Below are 23,227 nucleotides of genomic sequence, written 5' to 3'. Positions count from 1 at the left end.
GGATATAGAGGTGGCAAGAATTATTGCTAATATTCTATTTCTCAAAGCACATGCAGTTATACACATTCATTACAGTGTATTTTATATGTTTTATATATTGTATCCTCTTCTGATTGAATATTTCTAAATATATTTTACGCAATTAAAATGACATAGTTTTCCTTTGCTTCTTATACTGTGAAAAACATGACAAAGCTTTACACCATAAGATGGAAAGTATAAAAGAAAAATTGCACTGGACAAGTTATACAGACAAGGAAGACTTCATTCAAGAGTACTGCAATAGGAGACAGAGATTTTTACAATAGAGTAGAGAGCTTGTACTCAACCCCACTGAAATAAACGGGAGCAGGAACATTTTTAAAGGCCAGGTGAGCTAACGGAAAAGTACTGGGGGGATGTTTGGGGGGGTGGGAATTTGGTCAATTTCAATAGGTCACCTGTACTTGCTAACTGTCTCTTACTGAAGTTAGGCTTCTACTCTCCCGAAGAGACTGGGAAATAGGGGCACTATTTGTCTCCTTCCAGGGTTACATTTTGTTTTGATTTGTCTTTCATTGTTGTTGTTTTTGTTGTTTTGTTTTGCTTTGTTTTTGAGACAGGGTCTCGCCCTAGTGCCCAGGTTAGAGTGCAGTGGTGTGATCACAAGTCACTGCAGCCTCAACCTCCTAGGTTCAAGCAATCCTCTCACCTTAGCCTCCAGAGTACAGGATTACATTTTGAAGGAATGACTCCCAGGTCCTTGGGAAACAGCCTGGGAGAAGATTTACATCTCAAAGGGACAGAGAAATAATTTACAAGTTTTCTAAAGTAAATGCTCTACAAAAAGGGAGATCAGGACTAATAGTCAGGAAGAAGTCTATCTAAAGCCTAGTCAAACTGAGCAAAATGTTAAGGCTATCTTGATCAAAGACAACAAACAAGGATAGAAAATAAGTTAGTTAACATTCATGACAAGAAACAGAAATCACTCTAGTTATTTAAGCAAAAAGGATCTGAAGAATGGAATTAGATGCTTACGACATTGTCAGAAGGAAGGAAAGCTGTAGGAGTAACACCAAGAACCACAGATATGATTTTCTGGGAGATGTCCCCTCAGTCAGGATCAGGAAGATGAGAAATAGAAAAGCACTATTAAAATTTTTGAGTTCTCATTCAAATAACCCATTGTGCTAATCCAAGGAAAGTTGATTACCAGGGAGCTGCCATTTCAATGCACCTATGCACTGAAATAGTGACTCTACAGTGGCATCTGCTGCAAAGAACCACATAGTTCCATGACATTTTTTACCAGAAGAATATGGTAAGACACCCAGAAATGGTCTCCATCAGAGCCTCCAGATTTAAGGTATGTTTCTTATTGGCGGAACTCAATTATATTTGCAACTCCAGTTTTGAGGGAGTCTAGAAATTGTAGTTTTTAATACTCTTACCTCCGCAGTACAGGAAATCACACTACACGGGAATGGATGGTGAGTGTCAAAGGTACTCATTAGCATGAAGAAACAGGTAAAACGAATAGGTGCTTATACTGGTGTGGGACAAGGTAGTAGTAAGAAATGAGAAAATATAGATCAGGCAAATAAATATTTATTGAATCAGATATTTTTTAATGATCAGAAACAAAATATATTTTCTCCTGAGTCTTATGTCGGTTTTATGTTCATTCTTAATGAGGTAACCAAACATTCAGAAAATAGTTTAGTAACTGAAAACAAAAACCAAAAATTGTCATTAGTAATCTAGGAAAAGCATTCAAATTATTATGGTGTCAAATTCGTAGTATTAACCTAATGTCTGACACATAATATAAGTAAGTGTGTAAGGAATAAATGATTGAAAATAATTGTGGTGCAAAATAAAGACAACTTTAGGTGACATATTGTAATAAAATTAGAGTAAATTTTTAATTTTTTTTTTTTTTTTTTTTTTTTTTTGTAGAGACAGTCTTGCTCTGTCACCCAGGCTGGAGTATAGTGGCATGATCACAGCTCACTGCAACCTTAAACTCCTGGGTTCAAAGGAGCCAATCCACCCAGCCTAAAGCTAGAATGATCTTAAATTGAAGACTAAACCAAATACTTAAATACATTGATATTTCAGCTAGAAATATTGACCAGTTTGAATATTACTAGTCTATAACATAACAGTTATAATAGTTTGAGTTTATGAATGAAAATAAATGTCATTACTTCTAAGATTTATATATCTTATTTTCATTTCATTTTCCCTCTCAGACCATAGTGATTTGTATCTGATCTTATGAATATAAAATAAAAATAAACCTAAACCTAAAATAAATTTGTCTTACTAGTTAATATATTATTTAGAAATTGGATACATAAAATTATTTTCTTTTCTTAGTCTAACTCTAGAATATGTAAAAAAAATTACATGTACATCTTCATGAAAATACAATAGTATACACTCTTTTATCTCATAATAAGGATTTCTTTACTTTTCACGGATCTTGATTAAAAAGAAAGATTATTCTGTATCTCTTCTGTTCTAAATGCAGCCACCTCATCACTGACAATAATTGTGGTGACTAGAAGCAGATATTATCTATGTTTGTTTCTCTGTTTTCTTGCCCCAAGGAGAGTGTGGCATTTCTGCTACAAAATGAACAATACCACTTGAAGAGCAAAATATGCATTTGAAGTTTGCATCACCAGCAATATAAACACCATTGCACCCCTGCTGGGTATAAAAAGTATCTGGCCACAGTGACTGTCCCAGGGATAGAGAACAACTCTGAATGAATTTGCGATACACAAATCGTTCCCTATCGCTTTCAATTTGCTCCTCATGGGATAGCTCTGATATCACTTACTGGGTGTTACACATGGTACTATTTTGGCTAAAAACACACTAAGTATGTTTCTGTTTCTATAAAAAATATCTGAATAGCTGTATTGATACTTCATTGGAAATGAGATCAAACACCCATTTAATTCCCTATATAGGTACAGGATGAACTCTGTGATTAGGACTGTCCTAAATGATGTTCAGGTTGTTTCTTGCACAAAGAACTCATGCAGAGAGGATGAGTGAGGTCTGAAATCTAACCTGTACTCCACTTGTCAAGTATTATACCCTGCTGGCTTGGAGGAAGGGGCATATTTATATAATTTTTCTGCCTAGAGATGGTGGAGGGCTTTACGCTTACCATGGCCCTGTCAGTGACTGGACAATATTAGCCATCACAAATGAACTGTACTTTTTCAATATGTGCTGAACACTCCCCAAGGACAGATTATGATACAAACTTTCTACTAGGATTTGGTGGTACAAAAATAAACAACATTTAGAATGTCTTCTAATCCACTTATATCCAGTTTAAATTTCAGTGTGTTTTGCAGAATGTCTGGTGGGGAAAACACTATTTAGTTTTTCAAACTGTGTTCTGTTCAGAATACTGCAGGATTCATGCAGCTCTGTTTGTACTAAAATGAAGAGGGAAGAGAGAAAAGAGATAAAACCTTTCACCATAGAGGAGGAGTTATCCAGGGTTACAACCATGGAGTTGTTTTTAGATAAAGACAAGAGTATTTTGATAATTAGCAACATAATATGAACGTAAGAAAGATTTCCACAACTGAAGAAAATGGCAATGATTTATAGTATTTAATCAATTCAAAGACAGAGGAATACTTAGTGTAGTTTTCTACCTGGAGCTGTGTAAGATAAGGATAATGGCATGACTGAGATCAAAGCCTAGGAAAGAATTAATCAGAATTATTTAAGGCTTTTTAAAAATGAATGACATAGAAAAGTGGACATGTGCAAATGAAACAAATCATTCTTTGTGTTTTTCTATGACATTTAGGAGAAAGCAAATTGCTGTGAACTACTCAGAAGAGTGAAAAGTTTCATATTTTTCAAATGGAATATTTTAGAGAGAAAAATCAAGCAGATTTGGGTAGGAGACTTCCTGAGAATTCTCACAGTGTTTAGAATTGTTAATATCTAGACTAAGCTGAACCACACTGATGGATTTTATTCGGGAAGGCCTTTGTTTTCTAATGATCGGTCAATTCAATTTTTTACTGTAGTAAGCACATTTAACATGAGCTCTCACCATTTGACATGTTTATCTGTATAATACATTACTATAAACTATAGACATGATATTGTACAGATCTCTAGAATGTATTCATCTTGCATAACTGAAACTTTATGGGGAGTTTCTCTTCACCAAGATAACATTTTGGGGGATATGAGAGATGATGAATGCACAAGTGTCAGTGCAGACTTCTTAGGTGTGAATCTTAGCTTTGCCCCTAACATGTTATGGGACATTACCCAGTGGTTCTGGGACTCTGTTTCCTTATTAGAAAAATTAGATAGGTAAAATGAGATGTCCTTTTCTCAATGTTATGAAAACTTAATTAGTTAATACATCTAAAATAACATGGTGTCTATGCAGTAATATTGATATTATTATTATTTCCTAAGCACATACATGCCAAAGAACTCACACATTTGATCTTTGAAATATAAAATTCATATACAGGAGAAAGAAGTGCTCAAAAAAGGTAGAATTTTCAATAAAAATTATAGAGAAAAAATTAGTATTCTCTCAAAATCAGTTCCTTTTGGGGGTAAAGAGTTAATTACAAAGGGACAGCATGAGAAAATTTTAGAGGATAGTTGTTAACCGCCTTACTGTGAGGGTGGTTACACAACTTTATGCATTTGCCAAAGCTATAAGATTGTACACAAGATAGTTAAGTTTACTGTGGTAATGAAAACACCCTGAAACCATGGCAAACTATGCCCATTAAGAAAATGAGAAAGGGATGAAGAGTAATCTGCAGGAACAAGAGTATTCCTTAAATAACTTTAAAGGGAGGATGGATTGGCATGATTAAGAGCTATGGCTGGAGCAGAGACAGAAGTGTTGGGGATGTGTCAATAGCATTTTCCAAAAATTTGTTTTTTTCATTTGTCGCTTAGTTTTCATTCCCATAACTAAGTTGGGAAGAGTGTAATTCTTAAGTCAAAGGTATCAGAAGATTTTGAATAATGCCTAACAGCACAGGTGGATATCATTTTGAGATCTTCTGCTTCCCAATAGGGATCTGAAAAGCAGCCTGAATGATTCAATAGCTTAAAAATGTCCTCATGCTTCCAAGTGAATCCAGAGTAGTGGAATCAACCTACAGCATCAAAACTAATCTAGCACCTCTAAGACATTCATTAACATGAAACAGAAAATGAATCTAGTAGTTATAAGATACCTATTGTTATGATAAATAAAATTTATATGGGTATCTTATTTCTTAACTGTTTTTGTAGAATTTTTTATTGTTTATGCTAGCTACCATAGAGTATTAAGTGTTTGTGGGCACAATAAAGATATTTTTTGCTTGAAAAAGGCAAAATGTTTGAAATAGTATTCATTTCTTTTTTTTTTTTTTTTTTTGAGACAGTCTCGCTCTGTCACCCGGGCGGGAGTGCAGTGGCCGGATCTCAGCTCACTGCAAGCTCCGCCTCCCGAGTTTACGCCATTCTCCTGCCTCAGCCTCCCGAGTAGCTGGGACTACAGGCGCCTGCCACTTAGCCCGGCTAGTGTTTTGTATTTTTTAGTAGAGACGGGGTTTCACCATGTTAGCCAGTATGGTCTCGATCTCCTGACCTCGTGATTCGCCCGTCTCGGCCTCCCAAAGTGCTGGGATTACAGGCTTGAGCCACCGCGCCCGGCCTCATTTCTTACATAAGAAAACTGTAATTTCATTCTACTTATTTTACCTACAAGAGTTCCAGTTTTATGCACAGGTGGTTATTTCAAAAGGGAAGTGCAAAGTTCTCCAGATGTTCTAGGTGACCAAATAAAACCTAGTACTAGTAATGAATGTTCAAAAAACAGAGTAGGTCTGTGAGTGATGTTTAACTTCTAAATAGTACGTGGATGACACTCAGGTGATGGATATTCGCTAGTTTGTATGACTTCACATAAATCATGTTAGTCCTAATACTCACACGGCTATTATTTCCTTAGTGGACCCAATAACCAGAAGCCCAGAACCTCAGGGTCTCCATAGGCTTTCTGAAGACTTCTGTGAGGTAGGTAAATAGTGATTTTTTTTTTCTAAGAGATGAAGCCCTGCTATGTTTCCCAAGCTGGAGTTTAGTGGTTATCCACAGATACAATCAAAGCACATCTCAGCCTCCATCTCCTGGGCTCAAGCAATCCTCTCACCTCACCTCCGAAATAGCTGAAACTATAGGCATGCTGCTATCACGCCTGGCTCAATAACTTTTTTTAAGTGACCAGAAATATCCCCTACATATATTTCTGAGAAATTACTGCTGCTCAAGGAAATTTAGGCATTCAATATCCCTTTTGGGTTGTTGTAACTGAATGTTGAAAATAAGATGAGTAGCAGAAGATGTAGGAAAAGAGCAACAAACCTGCAGTTAGAGAACTAAACAAAAAAGAAGGAAAAAATGCATGAACACCAATCACTTACACCAATATAGACCTAAAGGAATATGACCAAAGGTAGAGATGGTCAAAAAGGCCAATTTTTAGTGAGCAGTTTTCTTAGTTTATTTGAGACTGCTATAACAAAAATACCATAAACTGGGTAGCTTACAGAAAACAGAAATTTATTTCTCACAGTTCTGGAAGCTGCAGGGTACAAGAAAAAGTTGATGGCAGATCCTGTGTCTGTGGAGAGCCTGCTTCTCAGTACTTAGATGTTGCCTTCTGGCTGTGTCCTCACATTGTGGAAGGGGCCAGCTAGCTCTCTAGGGTCTACTTTATAAAAGCACTAATCTCATTCACAAGGGCTTTACTCTCATGACCTAATAATCTTTCAAAGTCCCACCTCTTAATACTAGCATATTGTTGATTAGGGTTCAACACATGAATTTCAGGGAGACATAAATATTTAGACAATAGCAGCAATTATTCCTTGAAGAAAACAAGTTTATTCAGCTTGTCCATCTCTGTGCTGACAATTGTTGGAAGAAATAATAATGTCAGTATTAATAAGAGCTAACATTTATAAAGTACTTGCTGTGTGCCAGGCATAACTGATACAAAGATCAGAAGTATGAGGCTTACATATGTTTAGAAAATCCATCAATAAGGTATATAGTCTAAACATTCAGATTTCCTGATGACAGCTTAAGTGCTTGCTTTCTAGTATTATGCAACGTTCATTTCATGGTTTTAAAGAATGATCATTGCTTAGAACTTGAACAATAGTCAACAACAGTATTGGTGGAGTGGATTGTCAAAATCATATTATACATACATGTACATATACATTTACATAAACATATGTATTATTACTATATATATGCAATATGCTTATTATTTTTAAAATAATTACCTGGTTGGCATTTGCAAACATATCCATTGATGTGATCTTCACAGTTTGCACCATGTAGACATGGTGATGAAGAGCATTCATTTATATTAATTTCACAAAATTGACCAGAAAACCCAGGAAGACATCTAAGGGAAAAAAAATGAAAAAAAATATTTGCATATATTATACACATAAGCAATATCACTTTTCATCTTGGGATTCCATCATTGAAACACGTTTCCAGAGCTCCAATAACATATAGCTGGGAGCCTGCCTTGGGGTGACAATGAGTTGAATTGTGGCCCCAAAACAGTATGTATAATACTTAACACTAAATATCTGTGAATGTGACTTTATTTGGAAATGGGGTCTTTGCAGATTTAGCATCTTGAGATGAAGTCGTTCTGGATTAACTCGGTGGGCTCTAAATCCAGTGACAAGTGTTCTTACCAGCACAGAAGACCACAGGGGAGAAGGCCATGTGAACATGCACATAAAGACTGATGTTTTGCAACCCTAAGTCAAGGAACACCCAGAGCCTCTAGAAGCTGGAAGAGGAAAGATCAAATTTTCTCCTAGAGTTTGCAGAGGAGGCATGGCCTTGCTGACACTTTAATTGGATTTCTGATCTCCAAAACTATGAACAAATACATTTCTGTTCTCTTAAACTAATGAGTTTGTGGTAATTTGTTATGTCATTCCTAGGAAACTAATACAGAGATTATATTATTGCATGTATCTGCTTAAATCCAAGTGAACTACTTGAAAATAAATAAAACAGAGGTCTCTAGGAGACTCTTAAAATGGAGCAATTGGGTGCATGCCATGAAAGGTATGCTCCATAATTGGAAGAAGAGATATGGAAAGAGTCAATAGGTCAGAGATGATTGTACCTCCTCTTATTATATTTTAGGGATGCTTTAATATAAACCATGTAGATGTCAGCTGTTAAACCATGCTTCAAGAACTGATGGAGGATCCACAATATTGATTTAAGTGAAATGTCCATAGCTATAGGTACAGATTTGTCGAGTGCCTACAACATGTAGGTATCTTATGAATGCTAAGACTACAAACAAAAGTAAAACTCTGCGTCTGCCTTCAAGAACACCCAGCCTAGTTGGGAAAATAGACAAGTAGCCGACACGATTATATGATAAATGCTATAATCAGCATATAGAGGAATGTATTTTTATCATGGCAGATAAAAATAAGAAAGGAGTGTGAGTTAATCCAGAAATTGTAAATAGTTCTGAATGGTTGACATGTAATATGGGAGAGCACAGTCTGGGGTGATGCTGACAAAAAAGGATAAATTAAATAAATAGAAAATCGATCATTATATAGTATTGAATCATAAATTTTACCACAGCTAATATTTACTAAAAACGTATTCACAATATATAACTTTACCAAAGTCGCAAGACTAGCAAATTTGCAAAAGTAGAATTTGTTGGTCTGTACTAATCAGCTAGCCAAATTTAGCCACTCTGTTTTATTTGGATACACAGTTGCTGAGGTGATATAAAAATTAAGTTCTGTTTTTCACTGCAACTGGGTCTACCCAGCTGAAGCTAGGTAACTGAATTTTAGACAATCCAGAATGTTAGTAACTCCACTGTGCCAGATCTTTACCTAGCTGAAGACTTCCCTGACCAACAAACAATAAGACTTGCCTTTACTGTGGGTGGATTTATGGATGGTCGGATTTTGCACTGTCAAGATGAAATCTTCAGCATTTGAATTCCCACTGCCACAGTGAACCTCCCCATCTTTGTAGCAAAAAGAAACCCATAGCAGTTTATTTTTTTTTAGAGGAATTCATCACTAGTGGTTTACTCTTATATGTAAAATAAGCTTATATGCAAAATAAACTCAGGGCTTATTTTGTTAATAACTGAAGTGTTCATTATCTTTCCTTGAATATCATAAATTGTTCTTCAAAAATAAATTATCAATATATTTATTTTATTTATTTTTGAGACAGGTTCTTTCTCTGTTGCCCAGGCTGGAGTGCAATGCAGTGGCCTGATTATAGCTCACTGTAATATAAAACTCAAAGCAATCCTCGCACCTCAGCTTCCCACATGGGACTATAAGTGGTGTGCACCATCACACCTGCCTAATTTTTGTGTGTGTGTTCATTACATTAAATGGACATTTTCTGTGTGTCCATTATACAGAATGGGTCATGCTATGTTGCCCAGTCACATTATCAATTTACATTCTTGACAGAGTTATATAAAATGTCCATTTGTCTACATTCTTACCTATGAACAATATTAACATTTATTTTAATTTTCATTACAAAGAAAAAAACTACTTACCTAATAAATATTTTTTAAAGAGGATAGTTTAAAAAATTAATGGAATTTGTATTTTGCGATAATTTTAGGGATAACAGAAAAGTTGCAAGGGTAGCACAGAATGTTCTCATAGACTCTGTATCCAGTTTCCTTTGTTGTTAACATTTTACATTCACATGATATGTTTGTCACTAGTGATACAATATCACATTATTATTAACCAAATTCTATGTATTAGTGCAGTTTCCTTAGCTTTTATCTAACGTCTTTTGTTTCTGTTCAAGAATGCTGTTCAGAATACCACATTCCATTTAGTTGCCATGTCTCCTCAGGCTCCTTTAGGCTGTAATATTTTCACATACTTCCTTGTTTTTGATGACCTTGACTGTTTTGAAGAGCATTGGTCAAGTATTTTGTAAACTATACCTCAATTTAGGTTTAATATTATTCCCATGTTTACACTGTTGTTACAGGTTTCTGGGAGAAAGACATCATAGAAAAGGCTCTCATCACATTATATCAACATTACTCTTTAGAGGGAAGTTGCTTTGCACATCCCACGCTTAACAGATGAGGAGCCATAAACACTTTTTTAAAGGAGAAGTGCCTATATAAATAATTTGAAATAATTTCTTCATATATATTTTAAAAATCTTTTCCAGAATTTTGAGTGAAATGGCTTTGAATCTATAAATCAAGTTGTAAGAAATAATATCTTAACAATATTGATTTTTTCAATTTACATAAATATTTCTCCAGTTACACATATCTTCTTTGGTTTCTCTTAGATATTTTATAGTTTTCTACATAGAGACATTATAAATATTTTATTAGATTTATACCTAAATGCTTCATTTTTGTTTACTGTTCTAAGTGGTATATTTGTTGTGTTTTGTGTTTCTTCTTTCCAATATTCCAGTGTTCATTACTGGAAAGCAATTGACTTCAGTATGATGGTCTTATATCCTGCAAACCTTGTTACACTAGCTTATTAGGTCCAAGACCTTTTTTTCAAAAATAGTAGATAGTAGAGTTTTCTATAGAGAAAATTATCTTCTACAAAGGTAATGATTACATCTGTAGATAAAGACCGTTCTGTTTCTTCCTGTTCAATCTTCATACCTTTTATTTCTTTTCCTCATCTTATTGCAGTCAGTAGGACTTCTAGTAGAATATTAAATAGCAGTGTTGTGAGAGGAAATGCTTTCTTGTATCAAATCTGAAGGAGAAAGTGTTTAGTTTTCATCATTAAGAATGATATTAGCTGAGTTTTTTTAAGTGCAGCTTTTATCAGGTTAAGGAGGTTACCTTTTATTCTTAGGTTTTGTTTGTTTGTTTGTTTTGTTTTGTTTTTCTGAGATGGAGTCTCTCTGTTGCCAGGCTGGAGTGCAGTGGCATTATCTCGGCTCACTGCAAACTCTTTCAACCAGGTTCAAGCAATTCCACTGCGGCAGCTTCCGGAGTAGTTGGGAGTACAGACTTGCGCCATCACGCCCAGCTATTTTTTTTTTTTTTCTTTCTTTTTTTTTTTTTTTTTTGTATTTTTAGTAGAGACGGGATTTCACCATGTTGGCCAGGATTGTCTCGATCTCCTGACCTCATGATCCGCCCGCCTCAGCCCCGCAAAGTGCTGGGATGACAGGCATGAGCCACCGCGCCTGGCCTATTCTTAGTTTTTCTGACAGTTTTTATGAGTGGAAATGAAGTTTTGTCAAGTGATTTTTTGTGCATCCATTAAGATCATTATATGGTTTTACTTACTCATCTGTTGATGTATAATCATATTGATTAAATGATATATGATATGATAATGATTGATACAGGCATGTGTATTTTTCTTGATCAAGTGTTAATATAGTGAATTATACTGAATGTTTTATGAATGCTAAGGTTTGCTTTCCTGGAATGAACTCCACTTGCTAATTTCAGGGTGTGTTAATACAGTCATCTTCTTGTTTTTGCAAAGAGCCTATGATTTCAATTTTAAACCCTTAACGTTAAACTTTTACTCTTCATTCCTTCAAGGTCATGTGATATTTACATTCTTAGCTTGAATGGAGCAAAGATTTTGAAAATACTTATAAAATAGAAGTGCATAACAATTTATAACCCTATGTTTCAAAAAAATATTTATACAATGATCTGTAAAAATGTATAACGTGGGGAAATTGTGCTACTTATACTGATATTATAAGCAGTTTTATCCCATATATATTTATTCACTTTATAAGCATTTTAATAGAATGTCCGACAGATTGAAATTACATACCCAACTTGTTTATACAAAAGGATTTGTTAAAAACTGTTAAACACTACTACATAATGACACCGTCACACTGGACTTTTAACATAAGAATTGCTCTGCAATACTAGGAGGAGGGGCATAAAAAGCAAGTTGATTTTTCAGCATAGCAACTAAAAAATACAACAATGAAAACAATTGTTAAAAATGAGAACTCAGAACTTAACATTAGAGAGACCCAACGTCATGCTTCCATTTAGCTTATTGATACAAAAGATATAGTTTAACTGCTATTCACAGGTGACAGGAGCCACTCTCAAATGATTCTTCAAATTGGAAAGTGCTGTCTTACAACCTGTTGTTGCAGATAAGAAGTAAATGAAATTATTTTGTATGGTTTGCAGCTGTTTGAATAACCACCTGGCCTGAATACTTTCCCATAACCATTCTGGTAGTCACTACTTACTACCCAAACCCTTCCTGAAAATCCTCCTTTAGGCCCTCACTATTGTTGATATGTTCCTTTGATACAGCTGCTTTTATTTCACATGTATTAAGGCCAACATAATAGTATTTATTTTCCATTATTTTCTTCATTTGTTTCTGTTCCTTAAAGATAATGCATAGCCCATGTCCCTGTCAGTCTTGTCCATGGGAATTTTATAGATTTTACCACTCCAAAAACAGCATTTGGTTCATTTATTACAATAAATTATGAGGCATATAAGAAAGTAATTCTCCAGAATTATTTTATTTATTAGACAAATGTGTCTGGTATCATACAACTGAAGAAAGAATAAGAAGCGTTCAAAAACTGAATTTTCATCCTCCACAATCTATTCTATTCAGAAACCTTTTTTTTTATTTTTTGAGATGGATAATATTTTAATTTAAATGGGACTTAATTCAAGTTACATACACTCACTAAAATTCTTATTTGCCTTTGAAATATTTACATTTAAAAAGAATTACATTTATATTCTATATATATTACATTTATAATTTCTAATAGCTCATTTGCTGGGCTTTGATAATAGAATTGACAGTTTAATAATTGTCAAGGAGGGAACAATGTTATAACATGACTTTTTATATTTGCAAAGCATCAACTTTAAAACATTAACTCTAAATGCTCAGAAGCCGAGTGTTTATAAACTTCACTGAAGCCAATAATTCTCAAGTTAGAATAGCTGAAAAGTATCAGATATATAAATAAATGACTTCATACAATTTCAGAATTACAACAGTTCTTTTCTATGACTTATCTTCTTTTTTAATAATTAGTGACCACAACTACACATAACTTATTTTCTTTAAAATAAGCAAAAATTATAAGCATTTATCTCTCTGAATAGTACTCTATCAGTAACTGATCATACTTAATCATGAACAGGAAGTCCCCAGTTAGAAATCTACACACATCGGATATTACTTCTGCTTAATTTTGTTTATTTACCTGTGCTGTAGCCAAAAATTTTGACGGTTTGGAATTTTTGCCTTGTTTTTACATAAGAAGCTATAGTTCTGAGGAATAACCATGAACTAAACCAAACCAAACCACTTTACACTTCACTTACCAGTGTGTCCTGACCTTTTCTCTGTCCTGAATGATATACCAGAATATCTAACTGGATCAGAAATTGTCATCTAGCTCATCTAGGTCACTGGAATTCACATATTTCTATTTATATTCATCCTTCAGATGAATGACCATGGACTTACAAATTTGACTTATTTTCTTTTTTAAAACGTTATTTTTATAGAGGATACTGTAAACTACTATGCTTCTGGGAAACACAATAGGAGCATCAGGTTGATAAGTAGGGGATATCTAGTGAATAGGCAAAGCCAATGATCTGGCCAGAATGGTCTTGATTATCAGTTCAATATTATGCTGCTTCTCATTTCGATATTTTTATTGCTACTCAATTGATCACGTTATATGCTCTAAGTTTTTAAAAATACAGGTATTTTAAACTCATTTCATTGCTTTGTTGCAGAGATTGTGATAGATTGGAATCTAATTATTATATGTATTTTCAAATGTGTAATTTAATTTTATTATAGTCAAGTAAACTGCATAAAGCGTAATCCAAATTGAATTATAAAATAAGTAATTTTAGTGTTGTTTAAATTATGTATCTTGAAGGTCATTTTAATTTAACGTTTTTACTTTTATCCTGAATAATTCTATTATTACTATCAATTATGCATACCAATTAAGAGGAGCTAGTCTTAGAAAGCAATTATTGTAACATAAACCAAAGTTCCCTGAAACCACTTTAAAAACTAGAATATTAGGGCCGGGCGCGGTGGCTCAAGCCTGTAATCCCAGCACTTTGGGAGGCCGAGACGGGCGGATCACGAGGTCAGGAGATCGAGACCATCCTGGCTAACACGGTGAAACCCCGTCTCTACTAAAATACAAAAAAAAAGTAGCCGGGCGTGTTGGCGGGCGCCTGTAGTCCCACCTACTCGGGAGGCTGAGGCAGGAGAATGGCGTGAACCCGGGAGGCAGAGCTTGCAGTGAGCTGAGATCCAGCCACTGCACTCCAGCCTGGGCGACAGAGCGAGACTCCGTCTCAAAAAAAAAAAAAAAAAAAAAAAAAAAAAAAAACTAGAATATTGTCTAAATAACTGTTGAAATTGTATGTAGACATATACAAAGATTTAGGTAAAAAGGACATTAACTACAACTGTCTCAGTAGTTATGAATGAATAAAACTCAAAATAAGTTCCTTTTTATAGATGATATTATTTCATATCAGTTTTTAGTAAAATATTGCTTTATATATTGATATTGACAGTATTTAAACTTCATTAATTTGGAATGCTCCATATGCAGAAATTAAGACAGAGCTGGGTGCAGGTTGTTTATTTAGAAGGTGATCCATGTAAGCAGAAATGAAGGAGTGGAAAGAACAAAACAAGGAAAAGGAAAAGTCACATAAGAATGCATTATTTAACAGTTTGACACACTGAGTACCTGGGGCTTAGTCTGACCACAGTCGTTTTCACATTCTTTCATACTTTTCTCAGTAAAGAAAAACGAAGTCTACCCCCCTCCCCACCCCCATCATTGGAAAGGCAGCTTCCTCCTACTCTGTTTAGATCTCTTGGGCAGGCAAGCTAGACGCTCTATCATAAGGACACTCATGTATCACCAGAAAGAGGCCCACGTGGAAAAGAACTGGAGCCTTGACCAATAGCCACTTGGTCCAATAAACTTGACCAATGAGTAAATATAGAAGGGGATCTTTCAATCTTTCAACCCCATGCAGGTCTTTATGTGATTGTAATCCAGCTGGCGTCTTGTGTGCAACCTCCTGAAATATACTAAGCCAGCACCACCCAGATAAGCTGCTCCTAAATTCTTGACTCACAGAAATGGTGAGATAACAAATGCTTGTGCTTTTTTGTTTGTTTGTTTTTTTGAGACAGAGTCTCACTTTGATATCCAGGTGGCAGAGCAGTGATGTGATCTCGATTCACTGCAACTTCTGCCTCCCAAGTTCAAGCAGTTCTCCTGCCTCAGCCTCCTGAGTAGCTGGGATTACAGGTGCATGCCACCATGCCTTGCTAATTTTTGTATTTTTAGTAAAGACAGGGTTTCCCCATGTTGGCCAGGATGATCTCGATCCTTCACCCCGTGATCCACCTGCCTCGGCCTCCCAAAGTGTTGGGATTACAGGCGTGAGTCACCGGACCTGGCCTAAATGCTTGTTGTTTAAGCAACAGAATTTTGAGGGTAAATTGTTATATGGAATGCATAATTCCGTACAAAATGAGGACTAACTGAAAAATCTGTCAAGAAGACAAATCAGAAACTTCCTCAGAATGACTGACGAATGAAGCAAGTATACACTGATTCTTGCTCCCTACTAGCCAAAGGTAGCTTGTAGGCTAATGGGGCAAACTTCCAGGCTGATCTGTGAGTGGCTATCTTGTGTGTATACTCAGTAACATACACCAGCTTCCAAAAAATAAAAAAGAGCCCTAAGGCACAAAAGTACAAGATATTGAAGTGTAGCATAGTCAGTATACTTGGGAACTGTCCAATACAGCTTGGGAACTGTCCAATACAGCTGGCATGCTCCACATGCCATATGAGGAGCCCCAACCTATTTCATATGTTAAAAAACACCTAAGAAAAAATGGGGACAGGAATTTAATTTCAAACTACACTGAGAACTTTGGTTAACATATTTTTTTCTTCTTTTTTTCACTTTTAAGAATAAAACATTCAACATAAAAGAAAGTAGATTTTTATTAAGGGGATTATTTTTAAGAGATAACAAGCAAATTGCCAGAACCAACCTGGACAATGAAACTTACCTCAATCTATCACCATTTGTATATTACTCCACTGTGATCAGAAACCTCTTCTCAAGGCAAAATTCTCAATTATTAAGAAAGTTCGCAAATTTATGTTAAATTGATCTAGTCACGTCAGCAAATATCATAAACAAATATTATAATGTTAATGGTAGTTACCTTTTATAGTTATGTACTATGCACATTTCAGGGTCATTTATATACACTTGAAAATCCTCAAAACACAATCTAAGACAGATAATATTTTGAGTCTACCAGTAAATGGAGCCCTGTATCTCCTCTGAGTTTAAATTAAAAAGAATTCTGTTGACAGGAACAATTTTAGGTTTCACTGAAAACACAGTGTTCCCCATGGGAAGAGTCACTCCAAATCCTGATCCACTCATGTACTCAGGTATAAAAGTGGTTTCTGATAAAATCTTTTTAAATTCTTATTTCATTTGAAAGTCCACATTTTCTAGTGCTGAAATTTTCCAAAAGCACGTTCAAGAAGTAATTATTTGGATTTTTCAGGACCCTTCTAGTGTCAAGAAACACACAACTTCACAAGACAACAAATTTGGTTTTGCAACAGCTCTAACATCAAAAATTAAATTTAACCACCTTTTTATAATACTTGCAAACTGTCAAGCTTTTTGCCATATTGTTATTGTAATGATCACATATATATAGACAGATCATATAGATCATATATATATGTATATGTGTGCATATATATGTATATATATGATCTATCTCTATATATGATCTATCTATATGTGTGTGTGTATACATATGATCTATCTATATATATACATATATATATATATATATATATATGGTAGAGTTTCACTCTGTCATCCAGGCTGGAGTACAGTGGCAGGATCTCAGTTCAGTGCAACCTCTTCCTCCTAGGTTCAAGCGATTCTCATGCTTCAGCCTCCCAAGCAGCTGGGACCACAGGTGTGCACCACCATACCCAGCTAATTTGTGTATTTTTTATAGAGACAATGACTTGCTACGTTGGCTAGGCTGGTCTCAAACTGCTGACCTCAAGTGATCCACCCCCTCTGCTTCCCAAAGTGCTGGGATTACAGACATGAGCCACTGCACTCAGCCATCTTAAATATACTTTAAAAAATTCTTCCACCCATCTGATGGAATTCTATTAGCAAAAAGCATCCATGAGCATTCTAATCCATTAGATGAACTTGAAAACACCTTTCATTTAATCACAAAAATGTCCTATTTCAATGGGATACTTACTTCCCAACTTTCTTCACCTATTCTCAAAAGCATAGCTTCTGTATCTATCACTGCTGTGACCACCTATCTCTGGAAGAACAACCAGGTATTCACTCCTACAACCAGGTATTCACTCCTACCCTACATGCTCTAATACTACATTTTTTAGATCTTTTAATATTTGTCTATGTATGTGGACTTATACACATTTGATAAAAAAATAAGGTTATTTTCACAAATAACACATTTTATACTACTTTATTTTTGTGTTTGAACAAATAAAAAATATCCGAGTAATACTAAAGGAGGCATTGTGGTGGAGCTGTTTAATGTTTTACATTTGTACGTTTTCAAATGTATTCCATATATATACACATATACCTATAAGCCCTATGGTTTAGATGTGTGTGTACACATGTAGATAGACAGGTAGACAGGTAGATATATACATACATATGTACCTATGATATAGAAGCTATCATCATGGAGTAATAGGAGAAAGAATCCTAGATAATTGAAAATAAAACAAATTCACAAGGGAGCCAGAATTTCACATTATATAGTGAAAACAAGGATTTTTTTAAATCTTAGAAAAATACTAAAATATAGACATTTTAAAGGATATCTTAGGTTTTACAAAGCAGATTTGAAATTGTGAGTTACGGTTCATAATATGCCCCCCTCAATCCTAACATATATCATATAATTTTATTGTATTTTTTTTTTTTTTTTTTTTGAGATGGAGTCTCACTCTGTCACTCAGGCTGGAGTGCAGTGGCACGATCTCGGCCTACTGAAACCTCTGCCTCCTGGGTTCGAGTGATTCTCCTGTCTCAGCCTCCCAAGTAGCTGGGACTACAGGCATGTGCCACCATGCCTGGCTAAATTTTTGTATTTTTAATAGAGACAGGATAGTCCTGATCTCCTGACCTCAAGATCCGCCCACCTTGGCCTCCCAATATGCTGGGATTATGGGCATGAGCTACTGTTCCCAGCCTTATTGTATTCTTTATTTCTTTTTTGACAAATAGATTAAAATTAATTTAATAAAATTATTTTATGACTTCCTCAGTTTTTCAAAACATCTCTCTTCATCTTCAATATACAAATCATTATCTTTTGAATGACTTCTCATGTAAACAATCTTGTTGATGTACCCTTGTTCAATTTTAGCCAGTCTAACTCTGTCTGATCTCCATTGGCAATAGTGTATGATTGAAACAATTATCCAGCAGAGCTTTCGTCAATTTCGGAAGATCCTACATCTATGACAAGATGTTATATTCTACTCATAAGTTAGTTTTCTTTGTGTTTTCATTGCATTTTTTGCCAGCTATCAAGTATCTGATTCCTGATTCCTCAATGGGTGAGTAATACTTGGTCACAATGCCGGTTTCAGTTGGGATTTATATTAAAAGTGAGAAGTTTTAATTTCTTACACAAGCTCGTAACCGTACAATTTGGAAAATTAGCACTAACTAATGAATACGCATGTAAAATATACCTTGCATTTAACAATATAATATGTAGTTTGAAAATAACTAAACTTCTCTAGTTTTCCTCTTTTTATATACATGACTATACCAAAATGAAAGTCTGAAGGCATGGCAATACTTTTATCCATCTTGCCAAAAATCATAGCAGAGAAATAGGTGCATGTAAAATTTATCTTCTGGATAATTTCTATTTCTAAAGTTTATTTTAAACTAAATTTTGAATGTATATTCTCGTTTAGAATGGAATCAGAAATTTCTGAATTTTTAATCATAACTTCATCACTAATATATCCAACATTGTGAGGAATTCTTCAGCATAAAGCCAGTATGCATTCTGTAATGCTCCATGAATGAACACAAGTGAATTTAAAAACTCACTGGCCACTCATCAGGAAAATCAGCTTATAATTAATAAATCAGTGCATAAATGGGACTTTAAAAAATTATTTTAGGATTATTTATATCTAGATAATTGATCTCTTTTAAGAAGATTTATGATTTCTACTAAGCATTTAAAAATACTAATCAACTATTCTTACCTCCACTTACTTATGAAACATTTCCTGATGATTGTTCTAATTTGAGATGTTGTTATTTGAGAACTAAATGAAGGGAAAACAAGTACAAGCCCCACTTGTAGATACTGATATACATAGTAGAGTCATATTTATCCTAAAGAAATGTAGTGAGTAACATGCCATTAACTCGATAAAACTTATAGCTGTGAAATAACTGTGACATAAAATATTTTCTCTCTTTTATTAATACATAATAGATGTGCATATTTTGGGGGTACATGTGATATTTTGATACATCTAATCTATAAAGATCAAATTAAAGTAATTGGGATATCCATCACCTTAAATATTTATCTATTTTTAATGCTAGGAACATTAAAATTATTTTCTTCTAGCTATTTTGAAATGTGCAATAGATTTTGTTAACTATAGTAACCCTACTAATCTATCAAACACAAGATTTTACTTCTAACTGTACATTTGTACATTTTCCTTTTAACTGTACGTTTTCCTTTTAACTGAGTAATTTTAATAAGCTTTCTAAACAATATTATAAAAACCTAGAGTATAGATATTTGCTTATCTAACAAAAACAACGTTTACGACAAAATTTTATATGAAACACTAAGTTTTCCTTAGTTACATCTGGTCATAGTTTTAACTGTGTTCCCAGGGTTCAAATAACATGGTCTCTGAAGGATTTTTTCAATCATGAATTCATAATCATCTGCAGATAACCTAAAATTGGGCCTAGTTAAGTCTAGATGAAGGAATTTAAGAGTTTTACATACATAGAGGACACTGGTAGATAGTTTCTGCCATTTGAGGAGTGGTCATTCATGCGAAGTACTTCACATGTAACTTACTTCTCATGGTCACTGAGTGGTGGTGCCTGAGCTCTGGCCAGAGACAGCAAAGGGCAGCTGGTGAGGCCTTAGCAATAAAACATACTACTTTAGAGCAAGAATCCAGGACAGTCTGAGGAGGGGAAAAGTGAAGATAAAATGGGTTGGTTAGAATCCATGCTAGGGCAGGCTACCTGTAAGGCCAATCCTATGCTCTCCAAGGTAGTGAGGCAGATGAGTGCAGGTGAGAAAGCTGGAATGGGGTAGAGGTGAGGCAGCAGAGGGGCAAAGTCTTCCTCTCACTGGATTTCTTTAAAGGACAAACCAGTCAGGCAGGGAAGGATATGCTATGGTAACTGAAGTGTGATTTTTCAGCAGGAACAAGTGAGAGTCATAGAAGCTTTCCTCAAGGATGGCTTCAGGGAGATCAACACGAGGTTTAGGACAAGTAGATGTGTGTAGAACCTGGGCCACTCTAAATGTTTCAACAGGAAAGCCCTCTGTCCACTCTGGATAACTTACTATCTCTAGATATATTACCTTACAAGGACACACCAATCATTCCAAACATGCTGACCTCCCCTGGACCCATGAACAGCTTTGAAATTAAGTGTACAAAATCTCTAGTATTCCTATATACCAACAACAGGAGTGCAGAGAGTCAAATTATGAATGACATCCCATTCACAATTGCTACAAAGAAAATAACATATCTAGGAATACAATTAACAAGGGAAGTGAAGGACCTCTTCAAGGAGAACTACAAACTACTGTTCAAGGAAATCAGAGAAGACACAAACAAATGGAAAACCATTGCATGCTCATGGATAGGAAGTATCAATATCATGAAAATGGCCATACTACCCAAAGTAATTTATAGATTCAACGCTATTCCCATTAAACCACCATTGACATTCTTTACATAATTTAAGAAAAAAAAAAAAAAAAAAAAACTATTTTAAAATTCATATGGAACAATGAAAGAGCCCGGAGAGCCAAGACAATCAATCCTAACTAAAAAGAACAAAACTGTAGGCATCATACTACCAGACTTCAAACTATACTACAAGGATATAGTAACCAAAACAGCATGGTACTGGCATGAAAACAGACACATAGACAAATGGAACAGAACATAGAACTCAGGAATAAGACTGTGCACCTACAACCAGCTGATCTTTGACAAACCTGACAAAAACAAGTAATGGGGAACAGATTCTCTAATAAATAGTGCTGGGAAAACTGGCTAACCATATGCAGAAAGTTGGAACTAAGACAATTCCTTACACCTTACACAAAAATTAACTCAAGATGGATTAAAAACTTAAATGTAAAACTCAAAACTATAAAAATCCTAGAAGAAAATCTAGGTAATGCCATTCAGGACGCAGGCATGGGCAAGGATTTCATGACAAAAACACCAAAAGCAATTGCAACAAAAGCAAAAATTGACAAATGGAACCCAACTGAAATAAGAGCTTCTTCACAGAAGGAAAAAAAAAAAAAAAAAAAACACTATAATTGGAGTGAACAGATAACCTACAGAATGGGGAAAATTTTTGCAATTTATCCATCTCACAAAAGTCTAATATCCAGAGTCTACAAGGAACTTAAACAAATTTACAAGAAAAACGCAAACAATCCCATTAAAAAGTGGCCAAAGAACATGAACGAACACTTCGCAAAAGAAGACATTCATACAGTCAACAAACATGAAAAAAAGCTCAACATCACTGATCAATAGGGAAATGCAAATCAAAACCACAATGAGATGCCATCTCACACCATTCAGAGTGGCGACTTATAAAAAGTCAAGAAACAACAGATGCTGGTGAGGTTGCAGTGAAAGAGGAACACTTTTTACACTGTTGGTAGGAGTGTCAATCAGTATAACAATTGTTGAAGACAGTATGGCAATTCCCCAAATATCTAGAAGCAGAAATACCATTTGACCCAGCAAGCCCATTACTGGGTATATACCCAAAGGAATATAAGTCATTCTATTATAAAGATACATGCAAGCATATGTCCATTATAGCACCAATCACAATAGCAAAGACATGGAATCAACCTAAATGCTCATCAATGATGACTGGATAAAGAAAATGTGGTACATATACAACATGGAATACTATGCATTCATAAAAAGGAATGAGATTATGTCCTTTACAGGGACATGGATGAAGCCAGAAGCCGTTATACTCAGGAAACTAGTGCAGGAACAGAAAACCAAACATCACACGTTCTTTTAAGTGTGAGCTGAATGATGAGAACACATGGACACGTAGGGAGGAACAACACACAATGGGGCCTGTCAGTGGGGGCAGGGAGCTGGGAGAGGGAGGGCATCAGGAAGAATATCTGATGGATACTGGGCTTAATACCTAAGTAATGGGTTGATCTGTGCAGCAAACCACCATGACACACGTTTACCTATGTAACAAACCTGTACGTGTACCACACATAAAATAAAAGTTTATGGTAAAAAAGAAAAAGGAAATCATTCCTTCAGGTGAGAAGTGACTTTGCAAAATCGAAAAATTTTTTTAAAGAAAAAAATAAGAATTATTTTGTTTTCTTTTTTACAGTAGCACACTACTTCTAGATCATCTTTTTAAAGAACAACTCCTCCAGGCACCCTGATGGACCACACCCAATGCAATTCAAATATACTGACCTTCAGGATACACTGAGTGTTTCAGACCAACCCACAGTCTTGAACTGACAGTTCAAAAATGTATAGGAGTGCATTCTGAGAATACAACTATATGATATTTTAAAAATTCTTTATTTTATGAAAAATACAATTTTAAACACAGGCAGACTGCTTTAAACTTTGTATATAAATGTTGGGACGAATGTAGGACCTTCTGAGTCAGGGACAGGACTAAACTTTAAACAGAATCAGCTTATTTCTGAAAGTGTTTACTTATAGA

General features: G+C 35.0%; 1 protein-coding gene across 1 annotated transcript in view; it reads right to left on the bottom strand.

Annotated features, from left to right (window-relative positions):
* Positions 1-23,227, bottom strand: part of EYS (eyes shut homolog) — a 1,801,461-nt gene that overhangs the window by 917,362 nt on the left and 860,872 nt on the right. Inside the window, exon 18 of the mRNA XM_026455461.1 lies at positions 7,347-7,471. Coding sequence (XP_026311246.1) covers positions 7,347-7,471 — 125 coding nt within the window. The remainder of the gene's footprint in view (positions 1-7,346; positions 7,472-23,227) is intronic.

Source organism: Piliocolobus tephrosceles, chromosome 5 (assembly GCF_002776525.5).
Source record: "Piliocolobus tephrosceles isolate RC106 chromosome 5, ASM277652v3, whole genome shotgun sequence".
NCBI classification, from domain to species: Eukaryota; Metazoa; Chordata; class Mammalia; order Primates; family Cercopithecidae; genus Piliocolobus; species Piliocolobus tephrosceles.
This window is presented reverse-complemented; position numbering and strand designations above follow the sequence as displayed.